The sequence below is a fragment of the Lindgomyces ingoldianus genome (genome assembly GCF_010093535.1).
Source record: "Lindgomyces ingoldianus strain ATCC 200398 unplaced genomic scaffold BDR25scaffold_9, whole genome shotgun sequence".
NCBI classification, from domain to species: Eukaryota; Fungi; Ascomycota; class Dothideomycetes; order Pleosporales; family Lindgomycetaceae; genus Lindgomyces; species Lindgomyces ingoldianus.
The window spans coordinates 1,519,070-1,531,796 of record NW_022985170.1 but is presented as its reverse complement, the minus strand read 5'-3'; the positions used below and the strand labels follow the sequence as shown (position 1 = coordinate 1,531,796).

Below are 12,727 nucleotides of genomic sequence, written 5' to 3'. Positions count from 1 at the left end.
GGCGAGGCAAGACATCCAAAATCTGCAGCTCTAGTGATCGGGGTTAGGTTAGGTCACGGAGTTAATATAGCACTTCTCATTGGACAAAACGACTTCACATATGTTATGTATGAGCGCCCAGCCATTGCTGCACATGCGAGCTTTCAAATTCTTCAAGCGACCAATCGCACGGCCCAGAGCTCCAAAATTCGAGGCCGCCCGGTCAGGAAGTGATATCTCCCTAAACGCTGCCAACAAAACGCCACCCCACAGCGCCCCCATCCCGTCCCGTAGCCTTGGTATCCCCAATGAACACCGCCTTCAACTTCTCTTTGTCTTGAAACTTCTCGTCGTCTTCGGTTAGCAATTGCTTTGCCTCCTTCCTCGAAACTTTCTCCCAGAACCTCTCCCAATGCGCCCTATCGATGAACGTAAACACTGCAATGGCATCGAAATTGAAGTCTTCTTGAGTGCCAAAGAGAATATTGGCTGGAGTCATAGCAAGCTCGGGATCGCGATCAAGGTAGTGACGAGTATGCGAGAGAGGGAAATCGAGCCCCACGAGTGATTTGAGGAGAGGTAGGTGTTTCGCTTCCCAGTGATGTTTGAAGGCTGAGAGGGAGAGACCCGGCTTACGCGCGACAAGGAGAACAAGGGTGAATGGCATGTTTGGAGCTAAGCCAGCGAATGAAGTCAAATCAGATTCATGGATAGAAAGTGAATGAACATACCAGGAGATCTTCATAGATAAGGGATTCTCATTAACTCATATAGACATGAGGCTATTGGCTTGTGGTCCTATGATGGCCCGGACTTAACAATCGCTTAATGCCGCCGAGGGCCGGCCTCACTGCCCGGATGTATTGCCTGTAATCGTATAGGAAGATATCCAGCGAATAGAGAGAAAATAAAAAACGAAATCGGAGGGGATTTTTGGGTTGTTAGAGGGGTCCGGGGTCGTTACAAGCCATTGAGGCGAATACTTGCGTTATGCGCGTGCTCAGGGCGCGAAGATATACCAACCTTGGAAAAGTGCACATTGATTTGCCAATGCGACCGAATGATGGGGTATCTACACATGATGGAAAACGGAAAGAGTTGTAGGATGAAAGACATTACAGAAACCAGGGGTATGATACGCGCAGGAAGTCTATAGGTAGCCCCAATCTGACCACCACAGAACATATGTAGAAGAAGAGTGCGTGAACTACCACCGGATAAGATCGCCGACGCTTGGAATGAATACAGTGTATAGGGTCCACTAAGAGGAAAACCACTTGGAAAGAACCACCCTGAACAACCAACTTACACTATCTACTTGGACATTGCAAGCCCGCCAAGGGCCTTGCCCCAGCTGGCCTGGGACAAGACATGGGACTCATATCAGTCCTCAATTTCTCTGTGTTCTTGTAATATTCGCGACCCGAGGCTTGTGATTGTTGTAGCCAACATGTGTCCATGCTGAATGCTAGGCGAAGAATGAAAGGAAAGGACGCGAGGACAAGGTTGATGATTGACTTCGTCATGCCGCCGTAGCATCTGCCCAATTATTCACAGGAACTCCGTTACTAAGGTACGATTCGTCTTCTTCGTCAGAGTCAAGATCGTTCCCCTCAAAATCGAGAAGCGTGTATCGGTTGGTCACTGGCGCCGGCCTGCTCGGGGCTTGAGCAGGGGTATGAACTCTCAGGCTCGGTTTTGGCAGTGGCGCGGCGCATTCGTCCGGGTACCAATCAATACGGAGGCCTTTATATATGGTGCGAGACATCATACAAGTCCTAGCAAAGAGAGCGTTGTGAATCGAGTTCGTAGAAATGAATGCATCGCCATTCCTGAAACTAATGTCGACCACAACAAGGTTATGGATATGATCTAAGTGATCTCGGATCTGCGTGGCGGTGTGTTTCCCTGCGGCGCCTCGGACAACTAGATTCCGTGTTGCACCATTCGCGATCTTGTTGGACACATGCGATGGTACATGAAACTGACGGTCGTTCCAGCGGAATTCGAGCTGACTTATGTTAGACCAACTGGTCTTTCGATTGAACTCAAGCTGTGACACATACCCGTTTTGTGTGCAAGTAGATGTCGTTTTTCTTAGCATAAGTCAGAAAGTCTTGAGCACCTTCAACAAACGACACAGTCGCTGATCGATCATTGCGGAGAAAGATATCTAAAAGTCTCCCCCCTCGGATGATATTGGTCAAATCCTTGTGAGTCGTGCGGTCTGACAGGTTTGTAATCAACACAGTACGTTGGTCGTGAGTGGGAACACGGTGGTTTACTAAGGATTGAAAGTCGTCATCCTTGTCGGGTGTGTCGATAGAAGAATCGGGTTGGCCAAAGCTGTAGACCCTATTGTATGAGTTAGAATGAGTCCTGGGCTGAAGGCCATCGGCAACGGCTGTGTTTTCCGAGTCTGGGGAAGCATCGCTGGAGCGTGTTCCAGTCATCGTGACCGCGACGGGCTTAGGCCTCCTGAACGCCTCTTCACAAGTGTTGCTGTATGCTGCAGGGTCCTCGCTCATGCCATTTTCGCCAGATAGAAGGGTCTCAAGGGTTTCCGCAGTCAATCCACCTCGAAACAGTGCATTCTTGAGTAGATCTGGTTTGGAGTTAGGTTCCAGTAATAGAAGCGGGGGGACAGCGTAGGACGCTTGGGGAATCGGACGGTACTCTCGCACTGCTTGGAGCTGTTGAGAAATAAATGGTTAGCTATTGGTCAAGCTTTGATATATATGGGGGATAGTAGAATATGGTTCTGTCTCGGCTAAAGGCCTGGCTGAACGGTACAAGGCTCCATGGAAGCGTTTCTCGGGACATACCAAGTATTCATGTTCCGCTTTCGAGATGGTGACATTGTTGGAGAGGTTAGGAGTAGTAAGGAATTCGGATCCAGACGTGTGCTATGCTTCTTGTCAGCGACTCCAGTCCCGCATTCGTGCAATCGGGCCAATTGCCGTGAACAACGTACGAATTCGGCTCTGTTTGTTTGATCAGCTACCATGTCACAGTGCACAGCAAATTGTCACACTCACCGTCGCAGAAGGGCGTCAAAATAGGATTTGCCAATGGTGACGGTGGCCATGATGGCTGGGACGAAGGAAAGGAAGTTGGGGCAGTGAAGCCTTTTTGGGGCACAGGTGATTGATGCAGGTGGAGGGCGACTTGTGGGAGGCTAATCTTGGCCTGGCCGTGGAGTGTTTTATCAGATGGCCCAAGCTTCCCAAGCTCTGTGCAGTGCATCTGAGTTAGCGCTTCCATTGCATTGGGAAGGCTCGACCCCGGATTTTGCCATCTGCAGCTGCAGCGCGCTTTCCTCCCTGACGAGTTGAGCAAGAGGGCACACTTCAACGTGAATACGCGCTTCTCAGCAGGATCACGCCGCATGCCCTCTCTTCTACAGCCGAAACGAGGCCTGTGTGACGGAATAGACGCTCTCCGTGCAGCTCCTGCGTAAACGCCTGCTTGGCGCAGGCGCTCAATCTGGTATAGCGTTATTTCACCTGTGAAGCCACGCCAGAATTTGCCGCGGCGATCGTACTTTGAAGGCTCATGGCCTCCAACAACGCGCCTGCCGCATCGCAGCATAGCCCTCACCAGCTGGCAAAACAGGCCAATGTCGAGAGCGGCGATGGCTTCAGCTCATATTTTGCGCAGCTGACCGGCAATCCCTTCTTTACCGCCGTATGCACTGGTCTTTGCGCTGAATTGGAAGACTGCTCACCGTCACCATAGGGCTTTGGCCTGGCAGCGCTTGCCGCCGCAGCGCGAATAGGGCAGAAGGGTCTTCAACATGGTGCTGCGCTGCTGCGTCGCCGCATGTTGGTGGATCTGGAAATAACTCGGCACGATGATGCCTACCCCTGGCTGCTCCAATGGATGACGACATTCCAGAGGGCACAGCTCGCGGGCGCCCAGCTCTCACCGGGCGCGAAATCGAGTGTCAAGGGCGGCATTCTCTCCTCTTTGATTCAGCGATTCAACCCACGCCTGCACCACCTCCAAGTACGGACCTACCAGCCCAAGAATGGCCCCTCGCATGCGGCGCATTTCTCCTTCGTCCCCGGTCACGGCCAACACATGGTTCGTTATGGCGGAGCTCTCATATGGGTCAATCGGCAACGAGAGAAGGCGTTCGATATGACAAAGGGTGACCCATTCGAGACAATAACCCTTACAACGCTATATGCGCATCGTAATGTGTTTGAAGAGATTTTCGCCGAAGCACACCAGCTGGCTCAACAGATGCAGGAAGGCAAGACCGTCATATTCAACTCTATGGGCCCTGACTGGATACCTTTCGGCGAGCCTAAGAGGAAGCGACCTATAGACTCGGTGGTCTTGGAACGCGGCGTAAAAGAGAGAATTGTCGAGGATGTGCAGGCATTCATCGCTGCGCGGACCTGGTATCTGGATCGCGGGATACCATATCGACGAGGCTATCTGTTATATGGGCCCCCTGGAACAGGAAAGAGCTCCTTCATCCAAGCATTGGCAGGCCACTTGGATTTTAACATAGCCATCCTCAATGTAAGCGAGCGAGGTTTGACAGACGATCGGCTGAATCATCTGCTAACTAAGGTCCCACGTCGGACTATTGTTCTGCTGGAGGATGCCGATGCTGCATTTGTCAACCGCAGGAAACCGGACGAGGATGGGTATGCCGGCGCAACAGTTACCTTCTCAGGGTTACTGAACGCCTTGGATGGGGTGGCAAGCGCTGAAGAGCGCATCATATTTTTGACAACAAATCATGTCGAAAGATTAGATGAGGCCCTTGTTCGACCCGGTCGGGTTGACATGACCATTCGGTTGGGTGAGGCAACTGCATACCAGATCGAACAGCTCTGGGATCGCTTCTACGCGGAGTTTGATCAAGGCGGTGAAGCAAAACTGAGGTTCATGGCGAAGGTCAAAGAACTTGGTCTGGTAGATACGGTGAGCACGGCGGCCCTACAAGGGTTGTTTCTGTACAACAAGGATGATGTAGAGGGTGCCATCAAAATGGTGGCTAGTATCGCCGCCGATCCTAGCCAACGCCAAGCTCATGTGGATGTGAGCTAATCGGACGGCTACATTCCTGTAGATAGGATGAAGCACCGGTTTGTAAATATTGTACGAATACTGTAGAGGTGAGACAAAAGCTAGGTATCACGTTGAACAGTGGAATATTGAACAAACAAGTGTTGGATAATGTGCAGGTGTTTCCCGCCCTGCATCGTCCGATCTCGGGCCATGCATGCAGCGTGATGGCCTTGGCGATGTAGCCTGGGACCACGGATCTAACCGTTATCTGATCTGATAAGTCACCAGGCCAGCAGACATCGCACTTCACTGGACCTCTTTGGACAACTATTGTTGGCACCCATGCCGCCACGTCGTACATATGGGGTCTGAAGCCCGCCCTTCGCGGCCAGAGTTGAACCTCTGTGTTCTTTCCTCAAGCGCACGTGTTAGTGACGCAAATCCCGCGGCTTTGGCCCCTTCCGAAGGCAGCTACGAACTCAATGTTCTTCCCGAAAAAGCAAGGAACATAGCCACACCCGAAGCGACACCTCATGACGGCTGCGATCAGAATCAGACAGAGAACCGAACAGAGCTCTCTTCCGCTCCTCCAGACAAGAAAGAGATGTCCCGCGCCCCGCTACTAGTGCGTTCATCACCAGCACAGGGCACTGGGTCGTATGGCGGTCTTCCAATCCTTTCATTAAGCTCCAGTCCAGGTGATTCTGATACCGACGACAATCATGTGACTAATCGGATCCTGTCACGAAGCAAAAGAAAAGGGAAGAGCAAACTTAGACACAGCGAGCCGGCGGTGGGGCATTCTCGAGCATCCTTTAATCGCAGCCAAGATGACTCAATCCGGAGTGAGCCTACATACACAACATCGCGGACCCGTCGACGTGGCATGAAGGACGGGAGCAGTAGCAGGACACCCGATGAAACTATTGAAAGGCAAGAAGAATCTAGCTTGGAACCACGGTTCACCTCCGGGAGTGTTGCGCCGGCAGCTGGCGTGCCGCGCATCTTCGAAAGTCTGCAGTCGTCCTCAAGCAGTAGCCATCTGGAGGAGGACCACGACGACGAAGATGACGAAGAAACCTCAGAAAGCGATGGCTTGCACGATGTGAAGATAGATGGCCAACCGTCCGATAACTCTCCTTACGCTCAAGTGCGTGCTTCCGTCGCCGCCACTGACGACATCTCACTGTCAATCAACACACCTCGAATGTGGACGCTCTCAATCTTTTTCGCAATATTAGGCTCTTCCACAAATTTGTTCTTTTCGTTGAGATACCCGAGCGTTAGCATTACCCCCATTATTGCTCTTTTGCTTGTTCATCCCCTTGGTCTCCTCTGGGACCAAGTTCTTAAACGAAATGGTGACCCCGACGAAACTTTTCTACATGGATCTATCCAACGCAACCCATCTCTTTCAGATCGTACCATATATGAGAATGAAGGCCGACCCAATTCAGCCCGTGCGTCCCAAAGGTTCCAACCAAAAGACCCCTGGAAACGACGACTTCGGCTTTGGTTCGCGCAGGGACATTGGAACGAAAAGGAACATTGCTGTGTATATATCAGCAGTAATGTATCCTTTGGATTTGCTTTCGCTACAGATGTTCGCTTCACAGTTCTCAACTTAGATGTCATGAGGGCTAAATAGTCGTATAGGTCATTGTGGAACAAACTAAATTCTATCATCAGGATCTCGGAGTCACCTACCAGATCCTCCTTACTCTTTCGACTCAGATTCTGGGCTATGCACTCGCTGGCCTCACTCGACAATTTCTAGTTCGACCGAGTGGCATGATTTGGCCGAGCACCCTCGTCTCTACAGCCATGTTCACTGCGCTACACAAAGACCAGAATAAACCCGCCGATGGCTGGACTGTATCTCGTTCCAGATTCTTTGTCCTTGTGTTCAGCGGGTCGGCTGCCTTTTACTTTCTACCCGGACTACTTATGCCTGCTTTGAGTTATTTTAGCGTCATCACATGGTTCGCGCCGAGGAATGTCGTCGTTGCGAATCTTGTAGGTACATACTCCGCGTGTAAGTCTGTGGGGCTAACTGTTGCAGTTTGGGATAGCATCTGGGCTTGGATTATTCCCCTTAACTTTCGATTGGGCGCAAATTGCTTACATTGGCTCCCCTCTCGTCACACCATTTTGGGCTGCCCTAAACATCGTTGGTGGGCTCGTCTTGGTCATGTGGATTATGGCTCCATTGATGTGTATGTTCCCCACTGACGGCACGTATGCATGAAAAATTAACAAGAATTAGATTATGCGAACGTTATGTTCTCCTCATATATGCCTATCCTCTCTGCAGCAGTCTTCGACAATAGAGGGAAGCCGTATGATGTCAGCAAGATCTTGACAGACAACTTCATGTTTGATAAGGAGGCATATCAGAACTACAGCCGAGTATTTCTCCCTATCACCTACGTCTTGAGCTATGCGCTTCAGTTTGCTGCTCTTACAGCTTTGATCTCACACACTGCGCTTTGGCACGGCAAGGACATTTGGAGGCAATGGCGTCGCTCTTGGGCAGAGGTTCGAAGAAGGCCAAGCGCAGCCTATGAGCCACTGTCAAGTGGCCCTGAAAGAAATGGCTTCGCTACTTCGGCGAGGTTGCGCAGGACAAGCATAACAGCATCAGAACCCGAACTTGAGGATCTACTCAATGTAGAGGACGTCCATAACCGGCTAATGCGGCGATATGACGATGTGCCAATTTTCTGGTATATCATGACTGGTGTAAGCATGACTGCGATTGGCATATTCGTAGTCGAATAGTACGTGCACCATGCCCAGCTCCCTGCAATTGCTAACAGTCCAGCTACCCTATTCACCTGCCGTGGTACGGCCTGTTGCTCGCACTAAGCATAGGCGCTACCTTATTCATTCCAATTGGTATTGTAATGGCGATCACAAACCAGCAGAGTAGTCTGTACCTTATTTGCCAACTAATCTGCGGCGTTGCTTTTCCAGGCCGTCCAGTCGCAAATATGGTCTTCACAACCTATGGCTACATTACCTCAACCCAAGGTCTTAAATTCTCGTCGGATCTCAAACTTGGCCACTATATGAAAATACCACCACGAATTCTTTTCAACCTTCAGCTGTCCGCAACCATCATTTCTAGTCTTACACAGATTGGTGTCTTGAATTGGATGCTCGCCTTCATCCCCGGCATATGTACACCCCAAGCAATCAACGGCTTCACATGCCCTATAGCTCGCGTCCATTTTAACGGAAGTATTCTCTGGGGCGTTGTTGGCCCCCGCCGTTTCTTTGGTCCCGGTACACTTTACCGCCCCCTAGTGTGGGCGTTTCTTGTCGGCGCTGTAGCTCCCATCATCCTCTGGTCCCTCGCTCGAAATAACCGCAAATCAATTCTGCGGAAGGTCAATCTTGCTGTTGTGTTCGGGTCCTTAAGCTGGATACCTCCCGCCACTGGCCTCAATTTCTCAGTTTGGGCTATTGTGTGCTACATTTTCAACTACGAGATCCGGAAGCGCAAGATGGCATGGTGGAAGAAATATAACATGACGTTGAGCGCGGCTTTGGATAGCGGGTTGGCAGTCGGAGTGGTGGTGATTTTTTTTGGGATTGTGTTCCCCGGATGGATGAACGGGTTTAAGTGGTGGGGGACGGAGGTGTATAAACAGGTGAGTGATGACCTGCCGATGAATGGGATATTAGGATGGGCAGGTGTACTAAAGATATTCAGGGCTGCGATTGGCAGGCTTGCCCTTACAAAACGGTACCTGCTGGCGAAATTTTTGGGCCGCATAAATGGTAAAATGGGTGGTTGCATTGGAGATTGGAGTTGTTTTGAGAATCAGATCATGGATGCATGTATGTTTGCTGGCTTGGCCTGTCCTTGACCTGCACTCTCGTAGTGGACTATCTCGGTTCCTCCAGAGGAGCTAGGCTTCGCGCAACATGCGCACTGTAGCCCTTCTCTTATATACGCTGAAAGATGTATATTCCTTCCTTTTTGGGAATCTCGCTCCGCATAATGTTCTTGGTGACATGTTATACCTCGGATATAGGTAGGTGGGTGGAGGGCGCGGTATTAGAGAGTTGTGTCCACCTGTCGTTTCTTCCTACTGGCCGGATGCGTCCTGCTTAATGTATCACGTAAATGGGAAATATGAAATTGGCTAGAGAAATATACGGAACTGGTTCCTTGAAACAAGTTGGGCAAAGAAAGGAATAGCGGCTTGAAAAAAATAAAATAATGACAATAGTTATATTTTGTAATTAACATACCATAATGAAATGAACAGTTTTCTTGTTAAGAATATAAGAAATATAAGTGATATTAGATTCTACAGCACTGAAAGCCCACTCAAAGCCGACATTTGATAGCTGTAGTTCTCGCAAGCTGCAGCCATATACGGGGAGTCAGCCCAGGTCGGGGTGCGTCTTGGCACCATTCATAACCAGGAGGTGGTGGATATGGGGCCGGTAGAGGGCCCAGAGCGATATCGCCGTCGTTGGGTTTATTGTTCGTTGGTCCAGGTGGGGGAATAAGTAGAGTGTGTGAAGGTTTTATTGGCGGTGGAGGATTAGTCTGGATTTGGCTAGCATGTAGCGATGGTGGAGGTGGCGGAGGATCAGCTTGGTGTCGATTAGAATATTGTGATACAAGGGCTGGCAGTCCATCTTTTCCACTAGCGAATGACACGGCATTCTTGAAGTGTCCTCTCTGGTTTGGCTTGTTCGATTTCTCCTGGCTTTGGATTGACATACTAAAGGGAGGTGGAGGTGGAGGTGGAGGGGCCGGATTGACTAGATATTCATATAACTGGGGGCCATTGGTGGTGTATGGTATCTGATGTGATGGCGGAGGGCTTGCGGGAGGTGGAGGAGGCGAGTCCGGATTGACAGGATAATCATATGTTTGGAGGCTATTGGTAATGTATGGTATCTGATGTGATGGCGGACAGTTTGCGGGATGCGGAGATGGGGGCGGAGGTGAGTATGTATAATTAGGTGTGTATGTTGGTCGGACTTCATCGATCAGCACTTGCGCTGATGACGAGTGAACATGTGGAGGAGGAGGAGGAGGAGGAGGAGGAAGAAGAGGAGGAGGAGGGGCATAGAGGGGGGTATGAGTGAATGTTGGCACACTCATAGAATGAGACTTTTGCAGAACCTCTTCCGTTAAAGCTAGTCCAGGAAGAGGAGGGGGGACGGAATACATCTGGAAAGGGAGGTGGTTTGGTTCACATAATGGCTGCTCAGAAATTGGTAAGACAGAAGGCTGAAACTTTGAGTGTTCTTACAGGAGTGTATGGGCTATCTGCTAATGACGATGGCGATGGTGGTAGAGGAAGGGGATATGGTGGTAGGATCGGCAGAGGAAATTTTGCGCGGTGATTGTTGGTTTCATGCTCTAGACCTTTTGATAGAGAATGGCCTTCCATTGACAGATATGAGTTTATAGAAGGTGTGCGAGAGGTTGGGGTGGGTGGAGGAGGCGGAGTAGACGGGCGGTTGCCAGCCGATTCCAAGGGTACTAGATGTTCGTCAACATGGGGGTTAGAAGCCACACCCGGGTGGTGGAATTTAGCAGGAGGCTGGTGGATTTGCAGAAGTCCTGAGTCGTGCAGCAACGTTGTTTCCTCGAAGCTACCTGGAGCTCCATCTTGGGGGATACTATTATCAAGCTGATGAGTCGACCTTGTCTGCGCTTTTGCGGGGATCGTGGCCAGGAGACCCGATGAAGCAGGGTCTATAACGGTAGGAGCGAAATTTTCGGTATCTAGACGCTTGCCACTAGATACTGTCTTCTCAGTCAGAGGTGAAGCTAATGGATACGACTGAAGTTTGAGCAGGGATTCCCTTCTCCGCAATGGCGATCCCCACTGGGGAGTGGAGTCAAAGATGTGAAGATTAGGCCATGCCAATTTTGGGTAAAATGGAATGCTGTCGGCAACGCTCGGAGGACGTGAACAGAATGCTGGTGAGAGCTGGACAGAACCAACTGGTGTTGTCTGTAAGGCGAATAAGCATTCATAGTTAAGGAGAAATCTTAAGTAATGTTTTACTGTGAATTAGGTGAGAAAGAAGTTCACTCACGGTGTCGACCTTTTTATTAGTTGAAGGTATCTTAGAGGAATCAATTGGAGCGGTTAGGTCCTCCGATGAAGCTTCGTTTCCAGACCCCTTCGATGATGTATCCTCACCTGAGCTTGCTTCTGCTCGAGACTCTACTGGTTCGGCAACTGTTGGATTGCTTGAGATAGACTTAATCTTCTTTCTCTCTTCCGCGCAAGATACACAGAAGAGTGCATGCATGAAACTTTCTCGTTGGCTGCTTCGACCTAATCCATTCAGGAATTCCGCTAATTTAGGCCGTTGTTTTGGATCTACCCGAAGCATTTTGATACAAGAGCTTAACCACAGATTGTCCACAGGCTCATCATGTGCTTTTTCCATAGCCTCAACCCACGACTGAAGACTTTGAGAGCCTTCAAGACGGAGAAAGTATGGGCTAAGAGAAAGGAACGAAGCTGGGTTGTCCTTCATGTAAGCATGCCCTTTCAAGACACTCCATACCTCCATTAAAACACATCCCAGGGAGAAAACATCTGCGGACCGTCCCCGTTGCTCGAGTCGAAAGACTTCTGGAGCCCAATAACCTCGAGTCCCCCGCATTGTGGCCTCGGTCATCGTATCTTGCAATCCAGAGATATCTTTGGAACACCCAAAATCGGTCCAAAGAAATCGGCACCCAGACAATAGAATGTTACTGGGCTTAATATCTCCGTGTATTATTTTGCCTTTATGAATGAAAGCAAGGCCGGTGACTAAGCATCCGAATGCCTGCTTCAGGGTTTTCTCTGGAATGGCGCCCACTTCCAGGGCTTTCTGCAAGTCTGACTCGGCTACCGGAGACATCATAATTGCTAGCTCGTTGCCTTTGGAATACGTCCCGAATATTTGCACTATGTGTGGATGGGGCTTGAGACGCTTCATTAATTCAATTTCCTTCAGATGCCTTGTTCGGGTTTTGGGATTCAGTCGCTTCCAGCATTTTCTCGCATAGGTGGCCGATGTCTTAATTACAACTATGTCGACTTCACCCTCGCCTCCACGGCCTAGGGCTCCTCTGGAATCCAAGGGAAGCTCATCGGTTTCGTTAAACTCGATGTGCTTGCCTTCAACGAACTCGTGCTTCGGTGCCAGAGGCCGAAGTGGATCGTTACGGCCGGGAGAACTATTCATTCTAGCCTTGTGTAAGCTATGGCGCACTTTGGGACTGCCCGCTGTCGTTAGAGGTATAGACTTTGGAGAAAGACCCAACAAGGAGGCATTTATAGGAAGAAATAGAGGCGAGTAATAGAGGCGAACAATTGACATCAAGGTGCAAACCTGACGAGGTTCTTCCATCCTCCCACAAGGATGGGTCTTGGCAGTAGGTAAGGCTGAGCAAATATGCCAATGAGGGCGAAGAAATGCTGAAGCCTCACTCCTTAGCTGGCCAATACCGCAGAAAAAAGGAGGTACACTCTAAGCCTAAAGTGCAGCAGATTGAGACACACAGGAGAGGATGTGTATAAAACATAAAATTCTATATCCTTGAGTTAGCTTCTTTGAGAATTGGCTTACAGGATCATTAACGTCGAGCGCAAGAGCGAAAGCAGCGATGATTCTGTTCATGCCGATGGCGTCTCTTTTCTTTTCTCATTCGCAACCGACATGGAGTTTTTTCCCCCTA

At 50.0% G+C, this 12,727-nt stretch overlaps 5 protein-coding genes across 5 annotated transcripts; 2 read left to right on the top strand and 3 right to left on the bottom strand.

Annotated features, from left to right (window-relative positions):
- Nucleotides 1-174: 174 nt before the first annotated feature.
- On the bottom strand, nucleotides 175-646 carry BDR25DRAFT_387791 (uncharacterized protein; the record flags this gene model as incomplete). The annotated part of the gene is made up of 1 exon (XM_033698074.1): nucleotides 175-646. The coding sequence occupies one exon, from the start codon at nucleotides 644-646 to the stop codon at nucleotides 221-223; it is 426 nt and encodes a 141-aa protein (XP_033550339.1). The 3' UTR covers nucleotides 175-220.
- Nucleotides 647-1,320: 674 nt separating this feature from the next.
- On the bottom strand, nucleotides 1,321-3,067 carry BDR25DRAFT_283070 (uncharacterized protein; the record flags this gene model as incomplete). The annotated part of the gene is made up of 6 exons (XM_033688015.1): nucleotides 1,321-1,990; nucleotides 2,046-2,584; nucleotides 2,651-2,672; nucleotides 2,805-2,885; nucleotides 2,954-2,963; nucleotides 3,018-3,067. 6 exons carry the CDS (start codon nucleotides 3,065-3,067, stop codon nucleotides 1,502-1,504), a joined length of 1,191 nt encoding a protein of 396 aa, XP_033550338.1. The 3' UTR covers nucleotides 1,321-1,501.
- Nucleotides 3,068-3,534: 467 nt separating this feature from the next.
- Nucleotides 3,535-5,046, top strand: BDR25DRAFT_283067 (uncharacterized protein; the record flags this gene model as incomplete). Its single annotated transcript, XM_033688014.1, has 2 exons — nucleotides 3,535-3,666; nucleotides 3,718-5,046. The coding sequence occupies 2 exons, from the start codon at nucleotides 3,535-3,537 to the stop codon at nucleotides 5,044-5,046; spliced, it is 1,461 nt and encodes a 486-aa protein (XP_033550337.1).
- A 268-nt stretch (nucleotides 5,047-5,314) lies between these two features.
- Nucleotides 5,315-8,972, top strand: BDR25DRAFT_302368 (OPT-domain-containing protein). Its single transcript, XM_033689779.1, has 6 exons — nucleotides 5,315-6,610; nucleotides 6,664-7,023; nucleotides 7,070-7,223; nucleotides 7,274-7,787; nucleotides 7,832-8,663; nucleotides 8,726-8,972. The coding sequence occupies exons 1-6, from the start codon at nucleotides 5,369-5,371 to the stop codon at nucleotides 8,795-8,797; spliced, it is 3,174 nt and encodes a 1,057-aa protein (XP_033550336.1). The 5' UTR covers nucleotides 5,315-5,368; the 3' UTR covers nucleotides 8,798-8,972.
- A 377-nt stretch (nucleotides 8,973-9,349) lies between these two features.
- Nucleotides 9,350-12,234, bottom strand: BDR25DRAFT_312546 (uncharacterized protein; the record flags this gene model as incomplete). The annotated part of the gene is made up of 3 exons (XM_033691306.1): nucleotides 9,350-10,207; nucleotides 10,290-11,000; nucleotides 11,086-12,234. 3 exons carry the CDS (start codon nucleotides 12,232-12,234, stop codon nucleotides 9,350-9,352), a joined length of 2,718 nt encoding a protein of 905 aa, XP_033550335.1.
- Between the last annotated feature and the right edge of the window lie 493 nt (nucleotides 12,235-12,727).

Excerpts from the sequence above, each read along its gene's own strand:
- BDR25DRAFT_302368 (XM_033689779.1), top strand. The coding sequence starts at position 5,369 with ATGGGGTCTGAAGCCCGCCCTTCGCGGCCAGAGTTGAACCTCTGTGTT. Across the intron at positions 7,024-7,069 it reads ATGTCGTCGTTGCGAATCTT|TTTGGGATAGCATCTGGGCT; the intron begins GTAGGTACATAC and ends TAACTGTTGCAG. Across the intron at positions 7,224-7,273 it reads GATTATGGCTCCATTGATGT|ATTATGCGAACGTTATGTTC; the intron begins GTATGTTCCCCA and ends AACAAGAATTAG.